Genomic DNA, 11,595 nt, shown 5'->3' with positions numbered 1-11,595 from the left:
GTGGCAATAAAAGCTACATCCCCGCCCTCGCTATATTTTTCCTGGCAGCAGACAGAAGGCTTCCAGTAAGTTACGTGCTGGAGTCACATTCTGGCAGCCTGCCAAACACACCTGTTAGACAGGTATGTTGATCTAGCGGGGAGGTGTAGATACCCTTTGTCACCTCACTAAGGTGTGTGTGTGTGTGCGTGTATGTGTGTGTGTGTGTGTGTGTGTGTGTGTGTGTGTGTGTGTGTGTGTGTGTGTGTGTGTGTGTGTGTGTGTGTGTGTGTGTGTGTGTGTGTGTGTGTGTGTGTGTGTGTGTGTGTGTGTGTGTGCGTGCGTGTGTGTGTGTGTGAGATAGAGTGTGAAGAGGGAATGAGGGAGAGCTTTGAAATCCCTATAGTGTTTGTTAAAGGTGAAAGGCCTTTTAGTCTTGTGTTCTCCAATTGGAAAACCACAGCGCTTTTGATTTATGCATGTTTTCAACAGTGTTTTCAACGGTGCTTTCAACACGTCACATTACTACCCGCAGTGGGCACAGACATCAATTCAACGTCATTTCATTGAAATGACATGGAAACAGCGTTGATTCAACCAGTGTGTGCCCAGTGGTCAATCACAAGATGATTTTGTTGCTCTCATTAATCCTGGATGTTTCAGTGCGAATTCTTCCAGGCCTAAATAAGGCAATATCTTGATTTGTACAGGAACCTATGACCCAGCTCACCCAATGAAGAGTCTGGCATGGAATGGAATGCCCAGAAACTCCCTGCCAGAGTGTGGAGGTGTGTCTTCCTTAAGTGTGTGTATGTGTATGTGCACGTGCATGCATGCGTGCGTTTGTGTGTGTGTGTGTGGGAGTGAGCATCAGACTGAGATGTAAAACCATGTCGCAGCAGTGAATCCCAACTCAACCTCAATACTCTCCTGGCAACAGTGGAACCCTTGTAAAAAGTAACATCTATAGTCTCGTCTCTGAAACGTCACACAACACATACACTCTCATCCACATGCATCACGTGTCCTTAAACATGCGTCAGTCAATGAAAAGTGTGCCTTTGAACTTTGATACTTTGAACTAATATTTTAAGTAGAAATTGTGCACCAATATTGCATTTTAAAAGCCGGCACCGGAATTAAAACACGTATTACCTTTATGTAGTTAATAAATCCAATGTGAAAAGTGATAACTATAGTATCCTTAACTAGCATTAAAAAGTTAATTAATTCTTATCTAATTTAAAATATCTCCCTTGTTTCTGAATCAAACTTGTAATGTCAGCAGGCTACGGTAGCCTATGTTTCACAGGGGCAGGTAGCTTGCACACGCAGGTAGCCTACACATTTTCAGCTGGCATGCAGACACTATAATACGTTTCTGAGTGACAGAGTGAGGGCTTTGCATAGAGCTTTTTTTTGTTGCGTTTTTTTGTGGAATTTGGAAGAAAATCCAGGAACGTAAAAGAACGTTATTAACCGGTTACCATGCATTTAAAATAATGATTATGTTCCAGAAAAGAATACATCACTTTTGTTCCCGGTTCTGATTCTGTTCCTTGAAAAATATGCACACATGACTGTAAGTCGCTTTGGATAAAAGCGTCAGCTAAATGGCATATATTATTATAGGCACTTTTTTTATTTAACCTCTTGAGAGGGGGGAACATGTATTTATGAAGTTGAACATGTGCTCTTTATGACAGAATGTGAAAATGAGTTGAAATCCAACGTTTTTTTTTTACCAAGTTATACTTCTGAAAGGCACCGAATTGGTGAAACGGCCCTGCTATAGACAGTCTGTCACGGTTGCATGGTGTTTTTACAACATGACAACAAGAGCTGCAAGTTCCATTCAGCTCCATTTAGTTCCATTTAACACAAAAGAGAATTAGGGCTCTATTCAATTTGTATTGCTGAAGTGTTACTTATAACGCAATAGAATTGTAAAGGACATTTCCAATTGAGCCTATATCTGCAGCATTTACAGTGAAAGTTGTCTCTGCTAACACAGGAACATTGCCTTTGAATTTCAATCACGCTGTGACGCTGAATCTTAACCATACGGACTGAATAGAGCCCTTAAACCAACACACTCCAGTCGAGCCATCTCCAATCAATTCAGAATGCTGTGTGTTTGTGGGTGTAATGAGAGAGAGAGATTGTGTGTGTGTGTGTGTGTGTGTGTGTGTGTGTGTGTGTGTGTGTGTGGGTGCGTGCGTGCGTGCGTGCGTGCGTGCGTGTGTGTGTGTGTGTGTGTGTGTATATATATATATACATATATATATACATGCATACTGTACACTATGTGTTTGTAAGCAGCAGCCATCAGTTATGGTCCGTAGGCTGGGAATTGTCCCATCTGCCACACTACTCTACAATATGTCCTCTCAGTAAATACATTTGAATTGAGCCTGTCCATGTACTGATGGATCATGTTTGAACAGCAAGCTTACTGTTGCGCTGTAGCAAATCCGAAGGGTAGTTGATGTTAAAAAGCAAACACAGACAATCAGTCATTACTGTCGCCAGGGTGGTGGTAGCTAGGAGGAGTATAAGCTTACTCCTGTGCCAACCAGAGACAATTGCAACTGAGAGACAGGTGCAAAGCACTGCTTCATGTAAAGTAGAAACTTGACGTGTATCTGAAAACGGCAGTCGATTCAATTTTGATTACACACCTAGGATGACCTCTGTGCTAAATGTCTTGTTCTGTCAGTAAATAGGCCTTGACCGAGCCAGAAAGGCCCAACTTCTGTTGTTTGTTGTCTTGTCTGACGATGGATGGCAGGAGTCAGACTGCCAACTGACTCGTCCTCGAGATGAGATGTTATACTGAGGTTAAACAGGTGAAGACGTGAAAAAGTCATGTCAAGGGAGAGAATATAACTTTAATATATATTACACCGATTTAATTAGGAGTGCTTTTAATTTAAGTTTATGTTCAGTTGGGGTACTATGTGATTTTCTTTCAAACATAATAGTACATTTTGTACCAAATACACAAGGACACTTACATTATTTAAAACAGTTTATTTCCATAAAAAGGCTCTTAACTGTACAAAACAAGACAATGTGCTGTACATACATGCGTGTGAAAATATCACAAACGATACAATCTGAGATTGAATTCTTATACTCATGATATTGAGTGATCTAGAAGGAAACAGACCAGCTGCATAACAGAACTAATAATCATGAAGAACAGGAATTGAGCCGCTGATTTGTTTTAATCTGACGTAGGGCTCGTCTGGTGAGATACAAAAATATTAATATGGCTACAAAGGACACATACCTCATAGACAACATTCACGCTGAAACAGCGAAGTACACAACGTCGTATCACCGATAGTTTATAAATGAGTATCCCTTCATTTTGTTCCCTCTCCCTCTTCTCTATATTTTGTTTGTCCTCCATTTTGTCTCCTCCCTCCTTCATATCAGGTTTACAATTTAACACCAGACCTTATATACCCATAACTCCCAGAAGAGTAAAACACAACACGAGGCTCTTCTAACCATTGGCTCAATTTAGAAGTCAAAAGTTTGGCAACTAGCCGTCTTGCAAATAGACATAGAAAAATTATAGGCTGCACAGGGATAGACTGTCACTTGTTAAATATCAATAGAAACAAAAAACAATACAAACATATCCGGTGCTTACATTGCCACAGCAAAATTCATAATGCCCAGGTGGTTGTCATAGTGACACACAAGGTGAGTTACACCCATACAATGTAAATGTCTTCATTGTTATATTAATCAGACACTTTCATCCAAAGCGATTTACAGTCATGCATGCATACATTTCACATATGGGTGATCCCGGGATTTGAACCCACATTCCTGGCATTAGCAAGCACCATGCTCTACCAACTGAGACATCCAGTCATACAGGACCACTATTATCTAGAATATAACTGAAAACAAATTAACAGACACACCATCATACCTACCACTGGTAGGCACAGAGCGATGTCCACAACAATGCCCGATTCAAAATTGAAATACACATAATTACTGTACAATAACTATATTGGTTCATAAAACCTACTGGAGCCAAAAACACTGGCTTAAATTTTCTGCAACACCTCCCCTGGAAGAAGAGAAGTAAGTGTCTTTATATTCTTTCAGGTAGAGTAGAGCTGTCATCCAGAGACTGGGTCATCCTATCTACAATAGGACCCAGGGGAACTGGTCTGTCCAGTTTATACCTTCGCCACTCTTGGCCACTCTACCTGTCCTGTCTCCTGCCTTGTATCTCACATGCCATGCAGCTCGGTCTCTTCCACCTTCCAGCCGGTGGAATTCTTCCCAAACTTATAGACCAGCCGTCTACCATCCACTCTATCCAGGATCTCTCTCTTATAGTAGTATCTTTAGGAGGGAGGGAGGAAAGAGAGCCACAGGTTATTCTTATGACCAGGCAATGGTTTATCATTGTCGACACAAAAACAAATCTAACTTCATCCTCAACCGGTTAGCTCTGTTTAGCTTGGTTGCTAGGATTAGGGTTTCCATGGCTAATTGCCATGATGGTGCTACTACATTACCATGGTTTCCTACCTCATGGCGCGGCTGAGTTTCTCATAGGTCATGCTGCTGTTCTTCTTCTTCTGCCCCCACAGCTGGGCCACAGCCTCAGACTTGAGGAACTTGAAGACACCCTCACGGCGGTCCTCCCACTTCATCAGAGCATGGTTTTGGTTCTGCTCTGGGTGGATCAGGATGTCCCTAATGAACTCCCACAGGTGGGTCCCACGAGGCGCTATAGGGAGAGCTACCGTTAGGTGGGTGTAAGACAGCGCAGGTGTGTGTGTGTGCTTAAGCAAGCAAGGAGGAGGTAGAGCAGGTGTGCTTGTGTGTGTGTGCGCATGCGTGGGTGTGTTTGTGTGTGTGTCCGTGCGAGTGTGCATGTGTGGTTATTGGTCTATGACCTAAAAGCACCTGTGATGTTTTGACTGTGGCTGTTTTCAGTACCAGATGCAAAAATGTATGCAAATCACGTGACTGATAAAACTGTGCTTCTACAGAGCACCATTGAAAACAGTTGTTGACGTGTGTGTGTGTGTGTGTGTGTGTGTGTGTGTGTGTGTGTGTGTGTGTGTGTGTGTGTGTGTGTGTGTGTGTGTGTGTGTGTGTGTGTGTGTGTGTGTGCGTGTGCGCGTGCGTGTGCGTGCGTGTGTTAGAATGAGAAGAGCCACTCACCATGTTTGCTCTTTGTGGAGGTCTGGTAGAAGTGTTTGGGGTCTCGGCTGAGTTTGGGAGGTCTTCCTCTGCCTCTCTTCTTCATCTCTCCCCTCTCTGTCTTTATGTGCACTTCTGTCAAACACAACGGTTCCGGAGTTTAGAACACCAGACCGGCTTTCAAAGAGACATGCACTTTCAAGGCTCATCCATCTGAAGATCAAGAATGTGACGTGCACTTATGAAAAGTTGTACTCACTCGCGAACTGAGGGTAGGAGAACTCTGGGTCAGACTCACTGCTCCTGGATTCTGGAGAGCTGGGGTTCTGGAAGCTCAACATTCCACCTGGGGGCAGGAAGAGAGGAAGGAAAACACTTTCAACACGGCCGCTCCTTCGTCCTGCCTTGATCGATTAATAAGGCCATAGGCTCAGTGATACAGGCCAAACCAATCACACACTGATCGAGTGATGTGAGAAGATTTGGGGGAAGAGGAGATGAGAGGAGTGATGATAAAGGAGAAGAAGAGGAAAGAGGGACACCACTCACCTGACGAAGAGCTGTGCATGCTGTCGGACTCGTATCCGTTATCGCTGAGCGGCTTCATGTTTTCGAAGTTCTTGAAGATGTGTGAGAAGTCAGTGTAGCTGGTGTCTCTCACAACTGTAACAGTAACATCACAGTGTCAGCAAATGTGTCCTACTAACACTTGAGGCTTTGGCGTGGTAGGAGGAAGTGGGAAGAAAAGACGAGAGGAGGTGTTTACCTTCGTTCACTTCTACTGTGCTGAGCAGAGGGAAGTCTGGGAACTCCTCTAGGAAGTTGTCCAGAAGCTTACAGGTCTCATTCAGATCTGGAACCAAAATGACAGACACAAAAATACATTTAATGACTGAATCATTACTATATTGACAAATCAATTGTCTAAATTAAATTACTAAAATGTCTGTGTCTGTTCCTGGAGCCAAATCTAAGATTCCCCCTTTTACAATTATCAATAAAGTTGATTAATTTCACTTCCATCAGATCCTTACCATATTTGGCCTTGAGTTCCACCAGGCTCTGGTAGAGCTGAGTCCCGAGGGACATTCCAAACATGTTTAACAGCTGATCTCTGGTCAGTTGGCATAGTGTAGGTCCATCCGTGGAGCAGTAGGACATGCTCAGTGTGCTGGCATCAAACTTACTGCGCTCCACGTGAAAACTGATCCACTCCAAAACGTTCTGCTTGCTCCAGTACTGAGGGTTCAGGTCATACCATTGAGCTAGAGGAGGACACAGAAGTGAAGGGGGGAGTTAGATGTGTGCACTGTGTGTGCCTGTGTATGTTTGTGTGCGTTCATATGTGTGTTTTTTTTCTACAGCTTTTTCTTTTGTTGTTACATGTACATTTGTTTGTGGCACTTTATTTATTTTTTAAACTACAGTTACATAGCAAGAATAAAGTAATTTGATATAAAGTCAATCTGGATAGATAGTAATTATACATGATGTTTTCAGTCATAACTATTATAGAACATTTAAAATATAAAACCTTTGTCAATCTAACCACCCACAAGATGATAACTAACTCACGTTTTCCAAATAAATGACAACCCACCAAGAACGCAGATCCTGATCTGGACCTGTGAAAATCTGATTTTGTGGTTTCGCCAGGTCAGAATGTCTGGCTCTAGTTTATCTCTGCTCTGCTGACGCTCTGTCTAATCACCACTTACCACTCGCTATAGGCTACGGCAAATAAAATAAAGATTGAGACGTCTGCAAGATGAAAAGACTCTATTAAATACAAGTTAAACATTGTCCCGGTTAATGATTTAACAGCCTTCTAAATGAGGTCATTGCAAAGTTCAGCCAATCCCCTGTCTGTCTGACAGTTTCGCTTAAGGATATGCAGTATGTTTAATGTGTGCTTCGACTGAGTGTCTGCCAACAAGCTCAGCCAATAGGTCTATAGGCCAATAGGCCAATAGGTCTATCCAGGGTGAGGCAATGGGAAATATCCACGGACTTCACCAGCAAACACATCAACTAAAACCAAACAACCGCCAAAACTCATGACTGAATAAAGATCCTCGAAGATCCTCGAACTTTACACACATCCATACTGTGGTTTACCAGGTGATCAACACACAATGACATATTAGGGACTAAACTATCCCACATGCTGATAACAAAGCAGAGAAAGTTACACATCCTCCTCTTCTGTCATGATTCAGTTTGTGTCTATTGTTTCTTCCTTCAATAGACATCATGGTTATATCATCTTCTGGGTGTTCTCAGTTATTATTGTTATAGCATTGTTATAAGACGCCTATAGGGTCCAGGTGACCGCAGATGGAAATGAGTTGTTAGCTAAATCTGTCGAAATGCAGAATTTCTCAGTATATTGGGAATTCTTCTTTTTTTGTTGTTGTACACTGTCCCTGTCAAATAAATACATTTAAAAAAAGTATGAGTTACTGTTCTCACCCAGTATATTGCCACTGCATGAGGAAAGGTCTGAGAGGTGCAGCAGGTCTCCTACGGCGGGCAGAGACACAGTGGTGAGGCTGGGCTGCAGCGGCTCTGAGCTCCCAGTCTGGTACATGGTCATGTTAGCGTCGGTCAGGATCATACACAGCTCACTGGCAGACGACATGGGCTATCTACAACCAGGAGACAGTCCAGTTAGTAAGACATTACAATGCTGTTTATGGACACAGATTCATAAACAAATCTGTACATGGTTTCTCTAGGAGACAACTAGGAGACAATTGAGTGAGCCATTCGGTGCGTATACAAGGACGATCAACATTTGGATATTGATGTGTTAGTGAAACATGCCTTATTATAATTCATTGATTTGAAGTGGGTCACTGTGGTTGTATTTTGCATGTATGCGAAATATTTGTCTGTGTATGAATACACAGTTTTTCCTCCGGTGTGCATGAATATACGCAAAACATATGTTGTCAAGATGCTTGTGACCCCCGACCAAAACACCCACCCCATTACTCCCCAAAGAGCAACTCCATCTCCACACGTACCTGATTCTGAGGCGACCGACAGGTAGCGATGAACAGGTAGCGATGAACAGGTAGCGATGAACAGGTAGCGATGAACAGGTAGCGATGATAATACTCCACAGTTTGATTTAGAGTCCGGTGTTCAGGATTCACTCAGAGAGCTTGTCAGTACACTGTTAATCTTAACTCGATTTCTTCTCTCTCTCTCCCTTTAGCTCTCTCTCTATAAAGTAAAAGATGTACCTGTTGCTAGATTTACCTGTGTAAGGCTTTATAGCCCAGTAAGACAGGTGGGAGGGGCCAGGTCAGGCTAAACTGGGGGGGAATTCCATGGTACCATTAAGCCATGGCATGGGTCACACCCCCCTCTCTCTTCTCTCCACCTCCCTCTCGCTCTCTTCCAGAGAACAGTGAAAAACAAAACAAACCTGCCCTCCCGCTATGCCACCCCCGACACACTCCACGTAGTGCCTCCCGCCTCCCTCGCTCCTTCTCTCCATGAAGAAGCTCAAGAGCGTTGGCGGGTGTGTAGAATGGAAAGACAAAGACAGAAGGAAGGGGTGGAATGGAGGGGGAGTTGATGGGTGAAGAGAGTGAGGCTGGAATGGAATTAATGGGACGGTGTCAAACACATGAAACATATCGAAACCACATGTTTGACTCTGTTCCAATCATGCCATTCCAGTTCCTATCATATTTTCCGTCACTTTATTTGGCAGTGACAATGCACAACAAAAACATACGTTTCAAGAGAATTGAGAAACGATGCGTCGCACCAGATTTAGCTACTTTCCCGACATTGATACCTGCCACACACTCACTCACTTACACATGAGTGCACGCACACACACACACACACACACATTACCACTTCTGACATTTACGTTTATTTCTGAGGAATTAAGTCATTTGTTCCAAACATTTGCTGTTGACCTTAGCTCAGTGGACTGGTTCAGCCACAGCTCCACACATGTTTACCCAACGCAAGGACCTAACACTGCAAGTCATTCACTTGATATGGTTACCATGACGCAGGTTCAGTGGCCATTTTAAATAAGATATCCCAGAGAAATTGTCTGGCTTGCCAAAACAAACACAACATTAACTTTTCTGATTGGCTTTGTTTGCAGGGTCATAGTGGGACTTGTTAGGTGGTGGCAGAGGTGTTGCCTTAAGAAATTCTTCCTGGATCCTTTGTTTGAACTTCCCTAGTTAGCTGCAACAAAACACTGATGCCGGAGAAGAGGTAGAAGGAGTGGGGCCCTAGTCAGACTCAGGTGGCTTGCATACCATCCATCTATTCTGAGTATATTACTCTCTAATGTTCAGTCCCTGGACAAATAAAGTAGACAAGCTCAGGTCGAGGATCTCCTTCCAGAGAGACATCAGGGACTGTAACATACTCTGTTTTACAGAGTCATGGATCTCTCCGGATATATTGTCCCCGTCCATTCAGCCAGTGGGGTTCTCCGTCCATCTCATAGACAGGAAGAAAGAACTGTCTGGTAAAAAGAAAGGAGGGTGGGTTTGATTCATGATTAATAACTCATGGTGTGATTGTGGTAACATACAGGAAATCAAGTAATTTTGTTCTCCCGATCTGGAATACCTAACCATCAAATGCTGATCGCATTACCTCCCAAGATAATTGTCTTTGGTCATCGTCACTGCCATTGTACAGTTCCATTCAAAAGTTTGGAAACACCTTGGAAAAACCTGTGTTTGGAAAAACACAGGTTTTTCTTTATTTTTGCAATTATCTACTACTTTCAGCTTTGCTCACTCTTAGCTGTCATGCCTTCTCCTGCTTTCGAGGGCGCGCCAGGCTGCCCAGCACTATGCACTCCTACCACAATCATTATGCACACCTGTTTCCCTTGTCACGCGCATCAGCGATTCATTGAACTCACCTGGACTCAATCACCTGCTTTCATTACCTCCCCTATATCTCCCCTATAAAAAACTAAAAGGAGTGGCAAAAACCCTATTCCTCTTAAACATTTTAGAAACACACTTTAGCTGCCTTTAATGTTTAGATTTTATGTTGGAAAATAACATTCAGCAGTAAAAAAATAAAACAGGGTTAGAAGTTTTTTTTTTAGGTTTTTAAAACTTTGACTGGATATGGACATTCATTTAAACAAGGCATAAAAAATGGATATGAACGTGACCAGCTCTGTTCCCCACTTCAGCATTATTGGTCCTTCTGTAGCTCAGTTGGTAGAGCATGGCGCTTGTAACGCCAGGGTAGTGGGTTCGATCCCCGGGACCACCCATACGTAGAATGTATGCACACATGACTGTAAGTCGCTTTGGATAAAAGCATCTGCTAAATGGCATATATATATATATTATTGTCATCATGTCGTTTTTGTTTCCCTTGTTGTTGTTCCTGTCCTGTTCCATATCCTTTCATAATTAAATATTCACTCTCCGTACCTGCTTCTCTACTCCAGCATCAGTTCTTACACTTGGTGTTCTCTCAACCAGCTTTATGATGTATTCAACTGCAATGCATTTCAATTAACAGGTGTATCTTGTTAAAAGTACATTGATGGAATTTATTTCCTTCTTAATGTGTTTGAGCCAATCATTTGGGTTGTGACAAGGTAGGGGTGGTACACAGAAGATAGCCCTATTTGGTAAAAGACCAAATACATATTATGGCAAGAACAGCTCAAAGAGAAGCAAAGATAAACGACAGTCCATCATTACTTTAAAAAATGTTTTACAAATAAAGAAAAATTGTTGAATGAGTAGGTGTCCACATTTTTGACTGTATATTCCCCCTCATTCCGACACCTCAATGGCCCTCAAGGAACTTCATTGGGCTATGTGCAACCTGGAAACTGCATATCTGGAGGAATCATTTATTGTAACTGGGGACTTTATTAAATGAAATCTGAGGAAAATGTTACTGAAATTCTATCAACACATCTCCTGTACTGCACATGCAACACAGACCCTGGATCATTGCTACTCTCCCTTCCGGGATGGCTACAAGGCTCTCCCCAACTCTCCCTTCAGCAAATCAGATCCCACTCCCCCCCACCTGTAGGCAGAAACTTAATCAGGAAACTCCAGTGGTAAGGACTGTTCAAGGTTGGTATGACCAATCGGAATCTGTGCTTCAAGATTGTTTTGATCACTATGACTAGGACATGTTCTTGATTGCTTCTGAGAATAGTATCGATGTATACACTGACTCTGTGACAGGGTTCATCAGGAAGTGCATAGAGGATGTTGTTCCCACTGTGGCGATTAGAACTTATCCAAACCAAAAACTGTTCATAGATGGCAGCAAAACTGAAAGCACAAACCACCGCATTTACCCATGGCAAGGTGACTGGGAACATGGATGTGTACAAACAGACCTGCTATGACCTCTGTAAGGCAATGAAAGAGGCAAAATGACAGTATA

The 11,595-nt window shown here is 42.8% G+C and overlaps 1 protein-coding gene across 1 annotated transcript; it reads right to left on the bottom strand.

Annotated features, from left to right (window-relative positions):
- Positions 1–2,997: 2,997 nt before the first annotated feature.
- On the bottom strand, positions 2,998–8,428 carry elf3 (E74-like factor 3 (ets domain transcription factor, epithelial-specific)). The gene is made up of 9 exons (XM_035778344.2): positions 8,196–8,428; positions 7,639–7,814; positions 6,201–6,431; positions 5,933–6,019; positions 5,716–5,829; positions 5,426–5,512; positions 5,188–5,301; positions 4,546–4,747; positions 2,998–4,356 (listed from the first exon to the last, which is right to left on the bottom strand). The coding sequence occupies exons 2-9, from the start codon at positions 7,805–7,807 to the stop codon at positions 4,242–4,244; spliced, it is 1,119 nt and encodes a 372-aa protein (XP_035634237.2). The 5' UTR covers positions 7,808–7,814; positions 8,196–8,428; the 3' UTR covers positions 2,998–4,241.
- Between the last annotated feature and the right edge of the window lie 3,167 nt (positions 8,429–11,595).

Source organism: Oncorhynchus keta, chromosome 10, assembly GCF_023373465.1.
Source record: "Oncorhynchus keta strain PuntledgeMale-10-30-2019 chromosome 10, Oket_V2, whole genome shotgun sequence".
NCBI lineage: Eukaryota > Metazoa > Chordata > Actinopteri > Salmoniformes > Salmonidae > Oncorhynchus > Oncorhynchus keta.
This window is presented reverse-complemented; position numbering and strand designations above follow the sequence as displayed.

Coding starts and splice junctions, on each gene's coding strand:
- elf3 (XM_035778344.2), bottom strand. CDS start 7,807: ATGTCGTCTGCCAGTGAGCTGTGTATGATCCTGACCGACGCTAACATG. Junction 6,020..6,200: donor GGAACTCAAGGCCAAATATG/GTAAGGATCTGA, acceptor TTTTGGTTCCAG/ATCTGAATGAGACCTGTAAG. Junction 5,830..5,932: donor CACAGTAGAAGTGAACGAAG/GTAAACACCTCC, acceptor TTACTGTTACAG/TTGTGAGAGACACCAGCTAC.